This window comes from Haemaphysalis longicornis, unplaced genomic scaffold (assembly GCF_048455015.1).
Source record: "Haemaphysalis longicornis isolate Haplotype H1 unplaced genomic scaffold, Haemaphysalis longicornis Haplotype H1 scaffold_5, whole genome shotgun sequence".
Lineage (NCBI taxonomy): Eukaryota > Metazoa > Arthropoda > Arachnida > Ixodida > Ixodidae > Haemaphysalis > Haemaphysalis longicornis.
Genome location: NW_027526385.1, coordinates 4,270,532 through 4,288,267, shown reverse-complemented (window position 1 = coordinate 4,288,267; position 17,736 = coordinate 4,270,532). Strand labels below are relative to the sequence as shown.

General features: G+C 47.4%; 1 protein-coding gene across 3 annotated transcripts in view; it reads right to left on the bottom strand.

Moving 5' to 3' along the window:
- The window catches only part of LOC144139021 (uncharacterized), a 74,493-nt gene that overhangs the window by 45,589 nt on the left and 11,168 nt on the right, over nucleotides 1-17,736 (bottom strand). For all 3 annotated transcript variants that reach the window (XM_077671516.1, XM_077671519.1, XM_077671517.1), the window contains one exon: nucleotides 5,317-5,352. In XM_077671516.1, coding sequence (XP_077527642.1) covers nucleotides 5,317-5,352 — 36 coding nt within the window. The remainder of the gene's footprint in view (nucleotides 1-5,316; nucleotides 5,353-17,736) is intronic.

Sequence of the window (17,736 nt, the reverse complement as noted above, 5' to 3'; positions counted from 1 at the left end):
CATAATATTATGTATAAAATTTTGTCAGCAGCAAACAATTTTTTTTTAAATTTTGATTGTGCGCATTCACTTTTAGCTCAGTTTAAGTGAAAATTTATTAGGTCACTTAAGTCTGCTTACAAGCTTTGAAGGCGACATCCTGGGTACTATGGGCACCGGTATTATTCTTACACACATCCACATGTCACCGGAGCAGCCACGCTACGTTTCTTACCTTTCTTGAATTTTTGCACTGCGTTCATGTCGACAGCGGGGTCACTCAAGGTCAATCTTCCATATATAAAGTGTTCGCCCTATCTCCTTAGCCGCTAATCATTTCGAACTTTCCGGCTTAACTTCGGCTTTTCTAAGGTAAATTTGATCTGATTCTAAGAACTCGCGAATGTACAAGGTAACTCTCATTGTTAATTTCGGTTGAACCGGGTACCAACGATTAATCGAAAAGTTGGCAAAATGATACATGTCCTCCTCCTCCTCCTTTCGAACGAATACGTATCGCGCTAGAAATAAAGGTAACTAGCAAATAAACACGTACGCGCTCTGCACCTAATTATACTCTGTCACCGGGCCACTGTTAAACTACAACCTCTTGGTGCTCTACAATTTACTAAAAGATGCTCCTCCGGCGCAGCTAAGAGCACACGCAAAACTCCGGTACTTAAGTGCTAATAGATGAGCTGACTTGCTGAAAAGCTAAAGAACACTCCATGGTGGGCGCTTTGCCATTGCTGTTCTTTTTCACATCACCCATATTCTGGAAGAGGAAAAAGTCGTGCAAAGTGGCAGAATAATCAATGATTTCTTTCGGTGAATTGCTATTAACAAGTAAAAATATCTATTCTTGTAACTGACGTTGCGTAAAATAATTTTTTTGCTAATGCGAATAACATTGCTCTGCAGAATTAAACTTACCGCTGAACGCCTTAGCTAATATTACGTCTGATTCATCAGGAACGACTAAAATACCTGAATATAGTTCATTCACCAACTGGTACTGACAACTGACATTGTAATTTCTTGAAAACACTTATACGCATAGCTCAGCCGCAAATCTCAGTTTCGCATTTGAAGAACTGAATAGTTACATTATTGAGAGAAACTCGGCTGCCATTTTTGTTTTGTTTTATAACTATTTTCACTTTCTTTCCACAACAAATTCTCGAAACTGCATTTTAGTATTAGTACACTGCAGCAGGTTAGTCAACCTGTAGTTGTATCAATGCGCTCATAACGAAGTTCAAGCAGAATAAAAAAAATAACGGCTCAACATGCTAATAAAGTATGCACTTTACTCGCCGTACCATTTACGCCAGGAAAATTAATTGGCGTAGCTTGCAGAAGCGGTGCAATGCTCAGGAAACAGCATAGGTTGGGTTGACCTAGCTTTTCCTCACACTGACAGCGGATCCCAGGAGAGAGGGAGCAGCCGGACCGCAGCAGTGCAAAGCCGTTTTGGAGGGCACTGAACCAGGGAGTTTCCCGCACGTCTTGCATGTGTTAATTTGTTTGGGGTCGGGCTCGGCGGGAAACGCCTTGCCTGGAACTTGCATTTCAATCTTCCTCTTCTAGTAGTCACGTAGACTAGTTCGTAGACTAGTAGACAACGTAGGCTAGTTCATGTCAAACCGCAGCCTATCACAAACGCGACAGCTGTGGCAAAACTTGGTGCTCAAGCATTCGCACTGGAACCGGCCGTTCGCGCCGCCCATGGATTTGTGGGCTGGACGTTGGAAGTTTCTCCTTAATCCAAGTCCGGAGTCGTTTTACCGGCAATTCCGCTTGTACTCTGCAGCACGAGCGCCGTACTCGGGGAATCTTCCCCTCTTCTCTTCTGTTTAGGCGCGGTGGCATCGGCGCGATACTCGGGGTTGGATAGTAGCCGTCTCATGTGTTGTCGAGCAGCGAAACGACGGCGTTCGCGCCGCGCTGCTTTTTCTTCCTTGGCAGTTACACGCTTCTTCGACCGACCCATGCTTTGCCACCGCCGCGCTACGCGTCCGCCGCGCCAAACACGGCGATGATGAAGCCGGGAGCTCCTCACGTGGCGTAAGCCCACGCGCAAGCCTGGACGACGCCGGGCGCTCTCGAGGCGCACGACACTTGCGCTCTGTATTTTCTTTGTATTTTTTTGCGAACGTCAACGGACCAGGCTCAAGCTTAAAGAGCTCTGCTGTTAAATAAGGTGCAAGAAAATTGTCCGATAGGAGTGTCACGCCCCTGAAAGGTACACTGAAGTCAAAACCGATGTTGGTCTAAATAGAGAGAGTGCCATCCCAAGAAAACGAATATACCAGTTTTTTTTTTTGGGCACTACCTAGGAAATAATTGCGTAAATAATCAAAAAGTGAAGTTATCAGTCGCCCAGCAGAGAGGACGTAAACGGCGACTGAGCGGATGTGTCCAAGACTCACGTGACGAACAACGGAGTGAGAACCGCGCACACAAGTTCTCAAAGAAACACATAAAGTATTTCTTTGCTCGTTAACTTTCAGAAGTATAAACAATTATAAATGTACAGGTATAATTCAAGCGTTACCGATGTTCCCAAGCTGGCAAGCCGCGGCGCCAGTGGCAGTTGCGATGGTTATTGCACGTTCGGCGTAGTCTCGTGCCTGTTATTATCTCATTGTTTACACCTCGGCGGCAAGTACCACTTCGGCCTTTCACTCTTCCGCTGTTCTGTGGACAGTAATTTCCGTCTGATAGAACAAGTGTTTTCATCCCTCACATGGTGCTGTCTGCCCGAACGAAGTTTTGCACCCAGGCCGGCGGCCGAAGCTGTGTGTGAGTGTTGTAGTCGCGTTCATTTCGCGATGAAATGCGACAGCTAGCTCCAGCGGTCGGGCTGTACTTCATCGTCATCATCATCATCATGAGCCTGTTTGTGTCCACTGCAGGACGAAAGCCTCTCCCAAGATTTCAAGCCACCCCTATCAAGTGCGAGCTGAATCCGTGTCTTTCCCCCAAATTTTCGTAGCTCATCTCGCCGACGAGTTCTCGGCCGGCCCCTAGTGCGTTTGCAGTCTATTGGCAGCCAGTCTGTCACACGTATGGTTCTCCTGTTGTCCCTCATTCGCATTACGTGACCAGCCCATGCCCATTTTTTTCGCTTAATTTGAACTACAATGTCGTCCACTTTGGTATGTTCCCTAATCCATGCGGCGGTTTTCCTGTCCCTCAGCATGATCCCTAGCATTCGGCATTCCATGGCCCGTTGTGCCAACTTAAGTTTGGTTTCAAGTCGTTTGATAAGACCCCAAGTTTCTGCCCCGTAAGTCATTACTGGAAGAACGGATTGATTAAATGCAAGTTTTTTGAGTGACAGGGGAAGCTTAGCAGTCAGGATGTCGGAGTTCTTACCAAACGCCGCCCACCCCATGCTAATTCCCCGGGTAATTACCCGTTCATTCTGTGGATCAGCAGCTATGACTTGTCCACGATACACTTATTCGGTGACTGTTTCCAAGGCATCATTGCCTACATGGAAGTGATGCACCTTGGCGTGCTCATTCAACATTACCTTGGACTTTTTTGGTGTTATGTTTAGGCCTAAAATCATACTTGGTGAGCATAATGGGCAAAAGCATGCGCTGCAAATCAGCGCTGCTTTGAGTAAACAGGACAATTTCATCTGCAAAACATTGGTGGCTGAGACATTCCCCATTACTTCTCACCCGGTTTTCCTCCACCTAAGCTTTCTGAACACACCTTCCAGACAGGCTGGAAATAATTGCGGGGTTACTGTACGTATCCCCTTGCGGACCCCCTTTTGTATAGAAAATTTACAAGTTCTGTGATGGAGTCGTATAGTTCCTGTACATCCGTCGTAAATATCAGTGCTTAGTATGTACTTACTGTGTGGGCTGTGCTTGCTATGTTGGCATTATCACTAGGGACGATCCAACCCCGCAGCGGGTATGTAGTGTGTGCGCGATTTTTTTTAAAACCTTCTCGGTTAGCACCGTAGTGAAGTCACTTGTCCGCCACGTAAATCGCAATAACCGAGTGCTACCCTTACAGGCAGTCGATCGCCTGTTAATTTTGTGCTTCGGTCTCAAAGAGCGTGCCATGACGATGTGTTTGTTCGAAACCATTTCTTGATGGTCTTGAAGTTGAATAAAAAGTGTGCGTCAAACCTGGTCTTTCAATTAAGAGTATGTGCTGCTTTGCTTCCACTACGGTGCGTACTTAGGTAAAATGAATTATTTGTATCATTTTATGCACGTTTTTCGTTCCATACTAGGACCAAGTCGTTTGTTAGAAGTGGTTTTGGCGCTCGTAATAGCTCTAGGCACACTTCTGGCAGATGGGCTAATAGGCAACTCGCTTCGCAAAACATTCAACAGACGCCGCAATAAGCATTAACATACCGCCATTGGAAACTGACGAACCGTTCTACTAAAACTCACGTAGCGGTGCCTACGTAGCGGGCCGCACAAATTTAGCGTTGCACGCTGTTACAACTTAAACAAGCAGATGGCGCCACACTGCTATGCCGAGTGCATCGAAGAGATTAAACCCGATTATCCACAACGAGAACGCAAATCAAAAGAGCGCCCGTGTAGTCTCGCGCTGCGCATGCACTGTCCGCTAGACGTTTTGTAGGTAAAGTAAAAGGCCGCGCGGCACATTCACATTGTTTAACCACCATCGGCCCCAAGGTTGACGCACAGAGAGGGGAAGGTAAGGCGGGCAAGTTGTTTTACCGTTGGCGCCGAGCGCGCCCAGTGGCTCCTGCGGCCGCGATAGTTCGCTCGGTAAGTTTTAGTCTTTCCGGTAGACCACACCGCTGTTTCATCGCTTCCAGCGCTTCCACCAATCATTGGCATCAGGCGAAACGTCATGAAATGGCGCGAGGATTGAAATGTGTTTTTCAATTGGTACTTTCTCGGAAATTAAAGCATATTTCGCCGCCGAATAAACGCTGACAGGGCTTTGGAGCAGTTGAACTTTCGTCTGAGCCCAACTTGGTATTTTCCTTCAGTGTCGGCAAGCCGAGATCCATGTTGTTAAGCGTTCAGCTTTTACTATGACTTTCAGAATCAAAGTAACATAATAAAATTTCGCTGGGTAATAGAGCCGACAGATAAAATACACATTACTCATGAGTGCAAAATTGTTTGACGAGTATGCCACCCTCTATTGTCAGTTATTGATACAGAAAATAACCATATGAATTCTACACATTATGCAATCACCTATACCCACTTTTACCCCCAAGTCTTGCGAAAATATGTGTGATTACTAGTTCAATTTTTGCACTCCGCATTGTTTTCGGGAGATAATCTGGGAAATATACAACGAGAGACTGCTTACCACTGTGTAATTTTTTCTCCACTTGGCTTGCATATCCTGCAAAAAATTACGAAAAGCGAAAATAGCGTAAGCGATTTTGGCCGCTGTAGTACTCGGTTATCGTAAAACAATTATTTATGAATATTACTAGCAATGTTTTAGCAAGTAAAAGTAAATGCAGCCTAATTCTCATAGATAATCGCGGTCTATTATGCTAAATTTTTCATGGATTTAACGTTAAGAGTAGAGAAACGAAATTTCAAAGCTGAGATGACTATGTAAAATGCGTCCTTTTTATCAGGAGACCTCTCCCAGCAAGTTTCAACAGTAACCGTTAAGTATAACATATTTTAAATCAATTTTAATCACCGCTCTGCAGACGACTAAATAAAGTTGCTCTCTCTCTCTCTCTCTCTCAATTTTTGCCCGCACGTGAAAGCCCAAAGCGGGCCGACATGACATCATATGCTCCTGCTCCTTGCCCCAAACTGCCGACGTCGGGGCTCTAGTGACGTAGCCCGCGTACTGGTTACAGTTGGCGCACGCTGCTACGCCGTGTGTACACGTCATTGTTTTGGGAATGACGTCATGCTGCCCGGGCGAGTGGGATGGTGAAGACTAGCGTCACTAGATAAGGTTACAGAGTATCAGCACTCTTTCCTCCCATAGTTCCGTGCCGCTGCCGTGATCTGGTAATCGCGTTCGAGAGTAGGCAGATTTAAGGCACTCGTAAAGGCGAATGAGTTGTGCGGAATTCCTTAAACCAAAAATGACATTAGAGCGAATAGCATTAGATTTTTGTGTGTAGCAGCGAATTAATGCCATTACAACTTTAGGCTTTAAAGGGACACTGAAGTGAATTTGTCAAGCTCCCGTTTTTGCTTGCACTGCGTAGACTGGCTCAAATTAGCCCACTTTTCATCGTTTATCCGGTTGACAGATCGGTAATTATTTTACAAAGCGCAAAAGAAGAAAAACTACCATGCGCGGTTTGCGGCGGCCGCACCAACTAAGGCTGTGACGTTGGGAGGAGGGGCCACCGTGATTGGACGATGCCCAAGGTTAGCAATCAAACAAGGTTCGGTTTCGGTTTCGGTTCTGTAAAACACAACCGATGGCGTTGTTGGATGGGGATTCTCAATATCTCAGTAATCATCATATCGCGCTTCTGTCATGTTGTTGGCTGTTAAATGCATAAGATAAGCCTCCCAGGACGGCTTGGAATGGTAGCATTCACTAGCCGAGGCCTACGCACTGCATGCACGCCCTCCGCGACCCCGCAGACGCTCAAATGCCATGCGCTTTTCCTCCATATTTGGAGCTTGCCTCACTCATGCCTGTATCGTAAAAAGCGTGTTCTCACCAGGCCAAGGGTCTGTTGATTCTGGCCTGTGCCCACTGCCCGCAAGCAGTCGGTGCTTATGGCAACAGCACGCCAACGAGAACTCGCTAGCGCGCCAGAGCCAGCCTGCGCGCGTTCTGTGAACTAGTTCGTGGAGCAATGAACGTTGCGGCCCAAAAAAAGGTGAACTCAGTATACAAAACATCGGCGGAAAACGAAAAAGTTAACTTGAAAAAAAAAAGCACGCACCCTTGGGGATTCGAACTCGCGACGCGCAAAACACTTGCAATAACATACCCAGCGATATAGACCACTCGGCCACGGGCGAGCACTGCCGACATTGGAAATATAAGATATATAATGTATAACCAGTTTATACTTTTATTTAGTTTTAGCATTCCAAGCAGCTTAGGTGACTATTTGTTGTTTTGCGCTCGTGCAGTAAACATCCCCAAAGTTTCCACAATATCTCACGTCTCGCAATTGCATTTCTTAGACGGAAAAGCGTTCGCAGATGCGTAGTCGTGCTGCTGGCCGCTGTGCTTGTTCGCCCAGCGCAAAAAAGTGCTTCCTGCACCCTAGTTTTACGCTGTACGGTAAAAATATCAGTTGATTTTATCTCCTTTGTACCTATATTGACTTCGCTGACTCTTCTCCCGCCTTCAAGAGGCCTTATATTTTCCTACTGGGGTACCACTCAGCGAAGCGTCGCATGTGCGCTTGTGCAGCGCTTGTGTTAAGCGACCTTGACTTGGAGCTAGATACAGTGTACAAACTAACCAAGTAAAGAAAGGAACATTCTTCCATTCACAAACGTGTCCTGGCTTCGTATCAACTGAGCGAACGAATTGCGACGACCCGTCGGCGGCCGGCGGACGAAACGCTGGGCCGACTTACTCTGTCTGAAGGCCGGGGAGCCGTGCAGTAGCGCAGCCAATTGCGAGCTCGGCTCCTCCAGACGTCACACGAAAACGCCACAGAAAATGGGCGAGCGTAAAGAGAGGAGGACAGCATTTTTGAATTAATTTTTCTACTAAATAAAATCGCGTAAACGCGCCCAGAGTGGTCGAAAGATGGCCTGGGGACTCCGGACTACAATTTGCGCTAGTAATCCCGCAATGTTTACATATCACTTCAGTATCCCTTTAAGCACTTAAAGGGACACTGAAGTGAATTCGTCAAGCTCCCGTTTTTCTTGAACTGCGTAGACTGGCTCAATTTAACGCACTTTTCATCGTGAAGCATAGTGCGGTGCTCTGTAAGCAACAGTGGCATGCGGTCTGCCAAGAGGCGGATGGCCAACTGCACAAGAGCCGCACTTGGCAGCTGCTACGCCACTTGCTTGACGAAAATAAGACGAAAGGAACGCAACAGCACGTCCTAGCACGCACTCTATAAAAGCTCAGAAAGCGCTTGGCGAAGCAGAGGTCTGCAGACGCCTAAATAACAAATACCTCCCGTCCACCCCGCCGGACCCACTCCCGAACTACACGGGTGCATCAAATGCTCAACTGGATGCAGAAATCGAGGAATGGGAGGTCCGCGCAGTGCTTCAAACAATCAACTGCAAGTCGGCACCGGGGCCGGACGCGGTAACGAATAAGGCGCTACGCAACCTCAACGACGCTGCGGTGGCGGCGGTGGCGGCGCTGACGGCATACTACAACACATGCTGGCGCACCGGCAAGCTACCCAGAAGCTCGAAGGACGCAAGAACAGTGCTGATTCCGAAGCCAGGCAAACCACCGAACATCGAGAACCTGCGACCCATTTCTCTAACATCCTGTATGGGGAAAGTGTTCGAACACGTGCCAATGAATCGCTGGCAGGCGTTCTTGGAAGCAGAAGGACTCTACCCAGATACGATACTCGGCTTCAGGGCCAAGCTCAGCACACACAAGACGCCATGCTCCTCATCAAGCATGAAGTCCTCCACCGACCAACACACACCCTGGACAACCGTGCCGTGCTGGGCCTGGACCTACAGAGCGCGTTCGATAGAGTTCATCACTCAGCCATTCTTCGACAAGTATCACAACTAAATATGGGAGAACGCACCTTTGCCTACATTAAATACTTCTTAACGGACCGTACTACAACCATCATTGTTGGCGACATAGAACTCCCAAGCAAAAGCCTCGGAAGTATCGGCACGCCGCAGGGTGCAGTGATCTCGCCGCTGCTGTTCAACCTGGTCATGATCGGGATAGCTAAACGCCTCCAAAGCCACCCGAACGTCAAGCACACCATCTACGCTGACGACATCACTCTCTGGATGACAGGAGGCCGCGACAGCGAGATCGAAGCATCGCTGCAGCAGGCAATAGACGAAATAGAAGACCAACTCCAGGGCACGGGACTCGTATGTGCACCGGCTAAATCCGAACTTCTCATCATACCACCACGTGGAACAACGGCACAACATGGCCAACCAGATATCAACCTACGGACGAAAGACGGAGGAAACATCCCACACGTTAAAACACTCCGAGTGCTTGGACTCCACATTGAAGCTTCACAACATAATGGCACCAGCATTGCCAAACTCGACACCAAGATATCCACGGCCTTACGACTCCTGAGGAAGGTATCCACAAGACATGCAGGCATGAAGGAAGCTACTCTGCAGAAATTAGTGCAGTCGTTCGCAATCAGCCACGTAGCCTACGTCGCGGCCTTCCACAACTGGAACGCGGCGGAGCGCCGGAAGGTTGACGCACTCATACGCAAAGCATATAAAGTAGCATTAGGCCTCTATTCACACACAAGCACCGAACGACTCCTAGAACTAGGAATACATAACACACTAGCTGAAATCGCAGAAGCACAGCGCACCGCGCAACTTGCTCGACTAGCACTCACCAAAACAGGTAGATCTATACTATTCAGACTAGGACTCTGCAGGGGGCTGCGGGAGAGTGGGGGCAGGTCACCGCTGCCGTGCGGGCTGCTGCGCTCTTTGCAGGTCCCACCGGTTCTACGACACATGGACCCAGAAGCGGATCGGGAGCGCCGGCTAGCGAGGGCCAGGACTCTCACGGCCACACATACATCAGGTAGGTGGCGACATGCCGATGTCGCCACCTACCCGGGTCGGCCGGGTACGTATGCTGCGGCCGTGATTGCGGCGACTTCCGGGAAGGTGTGCACGGCTGGCAGCGTGCGGGCACGGGAGCCAGTACAGGCCGAAGAGCTAGCCATAGCGCTGGCGCTCGCGAACCAACGATACTGAGCGACTCGAAAAGCGCGATTATGAACTTTGCCAAAAACAACGTGTCTCCATGCGCGGCCAGGGTGTGCGGGGCCCTCACACAAAGAGCAATGCCGGTGGTGCTTAAATGGTTCCCGGCGCACATGGGACCAATGAATACAGGAGAGAACCGCAACGAAGGGGCAGATCGGGCGGCGCGTGCGCTCACTAGCCGCAGCGCAGACCACAACCCCCAACCCACGGAGGAAATCAACGACGAAGACATGGAGCCAATTACCTCCTACAAAGACGTGATGAGCTGGTACCGTGAAGGTAGGCGGAAGTACCCGCCGCCTCACAAACAGCTCACCAGGCAAGAGGCAACGATGCTACGGCAACTACAAACTCGCGCAAGGTGGACACCTGTAATCGCAAAACATGTGTGCCCGGACTTATACACAAGCGACGTATGTGCGGTGCCGATCGTGCCACTATGGCGCACATGTTATGGAGCAGTGCAGTAGAAGACAGTGCTACGGACGTGCTACCGCCACGCCTAGCAAGTGCTGTAACACATACCGATCTTAACGCACAGCGGGAGGCTGTTCAGTTAGCGCTGGCGGCCCTCAAACGCCAGCAGCCGACGGCGCTGCCCCCTCACCGGGGCTCTGGCGCCTGTAGGTAAAGTGCAGGCCTTAATAAAGTTGTCTCTCTCTCTCTCTCATCGTTTCCCCGGTTGATAAGTTGGTAATTATTTTATGAAGCCCGAAAGAAGAAAAACTACCACGCGCTGTCTGCGGCGGCCGCACGAACTAAACGCTGTAACGTCGGGAGAAGGTTCATCGTGATTGGACGATGTACAAGGTTAGCATTAAAACAAGTTTCGGCTTCGCTTCTGTAAAAAAAACATGCTTGACATCTGACGTTATAGTTGGATGGACATTTTCGATACCTCAATAATCGTCTGTAAAATGCCTAAGATAAGCCTCCCAGGACGGCTTGGAATTGTAGCAATCACTAGCCGAGGCCTACGCAGTGAATGAACGCCCTCAGCGACACCGCAGACGCTCTAATGCCATGTGTTTTTCCCCCATATTTGTAGGCTCACTCATACCTGCATCGTAAAAAACGTGTGCGCACCAGGCCAAGGGTCTGCTTATTCTGGCCCGTGCCCACTGCCCGCAAGCAGTAGGTGCTTATGGCAACAGCACGCCAACGAGAACTCGTTAGCGCGTCAGTGTCAGTATGCGCGCGTTCTGCAAACTTGTTCCTGAAGCAGTGAACGTTGCGGCCAAAAAAATCGTGAACTCAGTATAGAAAACATCGGCCGAAAACAAAAAAAAACCAACTTACAGAAAAACGAATGTATCCTTGGTGATTCGAACTTGCAACTTGCAAAATTTATTTTTGTAGAGCTCCAGACCACTCCGCCACAAACAACTTTTTTTTTCTTTACTGCACGGAAAACTGCACTTATTACAGCCTACAAAAGTTATGAGTCATGCAAGAAGATGCACATCACTGCAGCTAAAATAAGCCGTCCGTCAAAACTCCGGCAAGCACACGCACGCGCCCAACAGATGCAGCCATTCTGGTGGGTCACTTTGCGCCGAATAAATGTTCCGCACCAACGCAGCTTGCTCCCGAAAAATATACTTCATTGAGCGAGGAGGCTCCGCGTGCCTGTCCATCATACGTCACTTCCACAAGCTGTACAATCGCATCACAACAATATATCATAGGGCACTCCAGTAACATCTTGAAAAGGCAAGAACCGAATTGTATAAGGAGTAATGTCTATGTCCTTTTTAAGGGCTCGTTGCAACACATCCCAGAAAAAAAAACGCATCTTGGAACAAAACAAAACAATGATCAATGGTTTCAGGTTCATTGCATAAACGGCAATTGTCAGACCAAGGAATAGACACTCCTTTCTAGCGCAACCATGTTTTCACTGGGAGTGTTGCTTTATGCAGTTTAAAGAAAAAAAGTTTTTGCATTTGGAGGGAGACACTTAAGTATGACACGCTACAAAACACTATCCTTATGGTGGCCAATGTAAGGCTGGCGATAAACCGGCACAGACTCTCTAATAAAGTGTTCGTCAAAGCCTTCCTGGAAAGGGCAAACAGATAAACAAGCCGAATTTGTGTTGTACGTAGATGATACTAGTTTATTTATTAGCAATGCTGATGCAACCCGCCTGTTTTCCGCCGCCAATTCTACCTTGACACAATTACACGCTTCATCGAACGAAAGCTGTTTAAAAATTAATGCAAAGAAAACCAAATGCATTTTATTCGCACCTAAAAATAAAAATGTAAATGTAACCGAAGGCTTGATCTTGGGGGGCCTCGCAAATCGACATTGTTAAGCAGCAAAAAGTATTGGGGAGTGGGGCTCTCGCACCGCATGACATGGGACGCCCATGATGAATCACTGGCAAAAAAACTGTCACGCGCCGTGGGGGCATTGTACCGATGCCGCGACTTCTTCCCTCTGAACATTAAACTTCAAATATACCATTCACTTTCCTATCACACCTTAATTACTGTACGTTTGTTTGGACCACGACAACCTAGAAAAATATTAATACGTTACTGCTGTTAGAAAAGAAAGCTATCAGATGTATAAATAACGTCCCGTATCTTCATCCGAGTAAGCACTTGTTTGAGCAGCAGTGAATAATCAATATTAGGCAGCTTTATTCCTACCGTCTGCTATATCAGTTACACTTTTCAAATAATAAATATAAGCAATTCTTAACACACTTATGAGGTCTAGATCTACGAATTACCACTTATACAACTGGTGGCTCGGGACAATGGCTCGTTCCACGCCCACGAACCAGTTATCTTTGGCAGTCATTGGCATACAACATTCCAAGCATATTAAATAAAAAAACAGGTAATTAACGGCAATTATGTAACACTAACACGTGCTTCCTTATGTGATGCGTTTGTCAGAAATGATTGTTTTTGAATTCCATTTGCTATATTGTTGTGTAAATATGCGTGAATTGTCTGATTTGTTCTTTTACCTGAACAGGATTATGTGACGCCGAACCAATTCGTTCAAGCTCGCTATACAAGTACTTTTTGTTTTTATTTTTTGTGATGTTTATCGGCCTTCTCAAAGGTACTGTCATGCTGTATCCCTCATTATAATCGCATTATACTTTCAACAGTCGTCATTGAGCTGCAATTTGGCTCCCTGGTCCCGTCAAGCTGTAGCAACAGCTTTCTTGCCAGGAAGACTATCGACATTGGATTATGTTGAGAGAGAAAATAAATTTGAATTTGAATTTGAAACCTCGCAGTAAGGAAATGAAAGGTGTCAACCACCTCCTTTAAAAAACCCCATGGCGGCTTCGTTCTAACTTCACCAGTGGAGACAAACAAAAACGGTAAATGAAAACTTATCCGCTGTTGAATAACGTTTAGCAGAAGTGGATAATGCGTCACCTTATAGAAGAAAAGCCGAGATACAAGCTGGTGTACAAACAAATGTGTCAGCCCAGCACCCCCAGACACTAATGGAAGAAACAAATTGTCCCTACGCATAGGTTCCCATTGGGCCCCCCACACAAATGTCGCAAAAACTCTAAGTTTGTACTTTAGAACGCGCACAATGAAGTACTTGGAGCACATAAACAAGCTTTGCGACAAGGAAGACATTACAAACAGAACACAGAAAGTTCTCGCCCCATCCATGCCTGAGAGGCTCGCTTGACTTTTTGGAGTGCCAATGACCAATGCGGCCCGGTGTTTCGTATTTGGTGCAAAGGTACACCTAGGTATTGAAGTGCGTCCTTATCCCAAGTAATGCCACCAAATAAGGACGGTTTCGCTCCCCATTCACCAAACCAAAATCCCTTTGTTTTTTCCATATTCACAGCCGCTCCAGACGCGTCACAAAACTGCCTGGTCAGTGTAGGGGCTTCTTGAACGCTTTTTTTATCAGCACAAAAATAGGCAGTGTCATCCGCGTAAGCAAAGACCTTAACCTCGCAGGATAGTGATGAAAAACCCCGTACTGAACCAACTTTATGGTGCTTTGTCGTGGTTTATCAGGTGGTATATCTTGCTGTACTCCTTAAGTCAGAGTGAACTGCGTGGAAACCAACTGTATGAGCGGCCAACCACGAATTCTAGACTCCGTAGAAGCACTTCCAATGCCTTGCTTGAGCGCAGTTGAATGGAATGACACACACACACTTGACCAGAACGACGCTCTCGTTCTTGTGGCGCAAATATGGGCACACAGAATTGTCATTCCCAACCATAACGTTCACACCGTAGGTTCCAATCCAATCCAGATCGACTTAGGTGAAGATATCGAGAAGGCCTTGTGCAATCTTGTGCAAGGCCTTGTGCAGTCTCAGAAACGTGGTCAACAATTAATTTATTCATGCGCTGAAATGCTGAAATAACGAACCCCGACAACCAACTGCCTTTTGTTTGCTACGTCAGTGCTCTCATCAATCGATAATGAATATTGCGAAGTCCTTATATCCTTGACAAGGTCCTCGAACAGACAGGGGGCAAGAACTTTTGTTATTAGTGCTCCGAATTTTGTTCGGTGAAGCTTTACGTCGCACGCTACGACTGTGCCAGTTCGCCGAGATGATTAACGGAGTTTATACTCGCATGAAGCACTGAATAACCAGAAATCTTGAGCTCCGATTCTGGTGTCTTTTTCGCAGGCGACGGTTTGATGAAACCCATGGTAGTCAAACGTGCACAAGACAGTCGCCGAGAGTTTCTCGCGTGTTTTTTATTGTACATGCATGTGCTGAAGGGGGTAGGCCTGATGAGCGTGGTTCTCACAGTTGCAGTACTTGCATGCATTTTTTTTATCGTCTTCGGTGACTGGACGTAACCAGTCCTTGAGGTGCATTTCCTTTTCCCACTTTTTACAATAGTTTTTCCAATATTTTGACCACTTTGAAGCAAGCCATGGCAACTCACTCCGACGACGACGACTGTTTGAGAAACATGAAGAAGGAAGGCAACGACAACAAGGCACGAACGTAGCCACAACCCACTAGCCAACCGATGATGATGATGACACATTTTGGCCACTCTAGCCGTGTTTTTGATGACAAATGCTCGTGCCGGGCGCTGCCGTGAAATTTCCCGAAAAAACGTAAGCCCAAAAAACCGCGACAAGCGACTCAACGATAAAAGAAGCCCAAATCCGCGTATAATAAGCGGATCTGGCAACTCTGGTGGGGAGGTTGCTTGGGCCTGGGTTTTTGTAACGGGGCCCAGCAAAGAGTCAAGAGGCTCATCGAGCTGCTCGGGCTCCGTAAACGGGAGAGCAGGGAGAAGGATGGATGTGAGTTTGTTTACTTTGCTGTGAGGGCATCTGAAATTGTTTTTGTTGCTGGGCGAATTTGTTTAGGAAGGCCGTCAATTAGGGCGATACGGGGGTTGTTGTGGGACATCGTTAAGTTGAAGAGATTGGGAGTGAGCGGTCTCTGTGCCGTCTACGGCCGCTGACCAGCTCACCTGGGCCATGGGTAGTGGAGGATCCGGGACTCGAACAGTGAGGTCCTGGCGCCGCTGCTGCTGATGTAGACGGGCCAGGAATGGGGCAGGTTGCTGCTTTCGTGCTCGCGGGAGTGGCGGACTGGGAAGATGCCTTTGGGGACACTCTTTGCTGCCAGTGGGGTGTGGTTGATGACAGAATTTGCACTTTCGGAGACACGTGTGGTCTGGTGGGTAGTAAGCAGCACCGCACTTGGGACAGTTTGGGGTGTCGGGATGGGGCACACGTTCAGGCGGTGGTCCACCTCCTCTCACTCTTGGCACACTAGTGCCTCCCGCCTATCATGAATTAGGTAAGGCTTGTTGGCAGCCGTCAGTTCGAGTAGGGCGATTGCCGAAGTCCTCGGTCAGGGCGTGGATAACACCGCAGTACATCTCGGGAGGGTACTTCATGTAGGCGGCGATTTCGAAGCTAATTTACCCGAGAGTGATCGTTGAAATGTGTGAGAGGACGGTGGCGATACTGAAATCTGGATTGCCGGCTACGACGAGGTTCTGTGCCGGTTAGGCCCGGATGGGCACCCGTTCTAAGAACTGCGCCCGGGGCATGATGATGATGATGATGATGATTTCTATTGGTTTCCCATTTGAAGCGGGGTGATGACATGCCATCTTACCAAAAAGGACTAATATAACCATGTTTTACACTCTTGGTTTAATACTAGCGCTGCTTAGGGTAGGCACTAAAGCTTATTAGGCACGAAATACCTTTTTTCCCTGTTACAGGTGGTAACTGTCCTAGGCAATATTCCCCTCTCTGCTTTTCGTCCACCAGCATTCTAATCTTCTTTTCGTCCCCTCGACAGCCTTGAAGATAACGTCCCCTGTGATACCCTTAAATCCTAGGGCTTCTGGAAGCCCAATATTCCCTTCATGTAGATTTGGATGGATACCCTCACATTCTAACACTATGTGCCGCATAGTTTCTGTTTCTTTTCTGCAGACCACGCATACCCCATCATTTTGTGAATACTTCCCCACAAAACTCTTAGTTCGCAGGCAACCTGCTCTAGCCTCAAAAAGCAAAGCACTGCCCTGGGAATTATCGTAGAAATTTTCCTTTCTGATGTTCAATTTCTCAGCCCTGTACATCTCTAACAACGTTTTAGTTTCCATTTTCTTCCTCCATTTATTCGTTTCAATCTTCCGTGCCTCTTTTTTGGCTAACTTGGCTGTTTTGGATTCTCCACTGTTCTTTCCGTATTTCATTGTTAGCCTTCTAGTCTTCCTTAATCATTGCGTGCCCGCGCTTTTCAAGTATAGGTACCTAAAAACCTTAGCTGCCCACCTTCGTTGATCCATTGCCCTCAACCTCATCTCAAAGCATATTTTACACTGAGCTTCTCTAACTTCAAACGACGCCCAGCCCATATCTCCCTGAACTGCTTCGTTAGTTGTTTTTCCATGCGCGCCTAAGGCCAAACGTCCTACCGTTCTCTGGTTTACTTCAAGGCCTGATAGGACGTCTGATTTTAAGCAGAGTACAGCATTCGCAAACGTGAGACCCGGAACCATTACACCTTTCCACATTCCTCTTAGTACTTCATATTTGTTATATCCCCACAGAGCTCTATGCTTAATTATAGCTGCGTTTCGCTTTCCCTTAACCTTAAGTTGCTCCTCGTGAGTTCTTAAGTAGTTATCCCCTTCGTTTATCCACAGTCCCAAATATTTATATTCCTTCACTCTAGGTAATTCACCTTGCTGGATAGACACTACGTCAGTGGTAGCATCATTGAAAACCATTATTCCTGATTTTTCTGCACTGAAAATTTAAACCAAAGTCGGTGGCTTCCTGGCCGCTAATATTTATTACCCGCTGCATATCGGTTTGGTTATCAGCTAAAAGAAGAATGTCGTCTGCGTATAACATTCCCGCAATATGCTGTTGTACCACTTCGCCTTGCAGCATATGGGTTAGGCTAAACCCTACTTGATTTTCTTCCAGTTTCTTTTCTAATCCTGCCATGTAAAGCATAAACAGTATTGGGCTCAAAGGGCATCCCTGTTTTAGTCCCCGATGGATGTTGACCTGCTGGGTGCATTTCTGTCCTTCCCAAGTAAGGTGCACTCTATTGTCTTTATAGATTGCTATAAGGAACTGTACCAGTTCGTCATCTAATCCCTGGAGTTTCAACATTCTCCACAGCCGTTCTCTGTTTACGGTGTCATATGCCCCTTTAATGTCCAAGAGCGTAATCCATAGTGGTCTATTCTGTGCTTTCACAATTTCAATGCGTTACGTTATCACGAACAAATTGTCATCCAGTCACCTGTCTTGTCTAAATCCATTCTGCAGTTCCCCAAGTATTTCATTTTCTGCCATCCATGCTTGAATTTCTGATTTTATCGCCTGC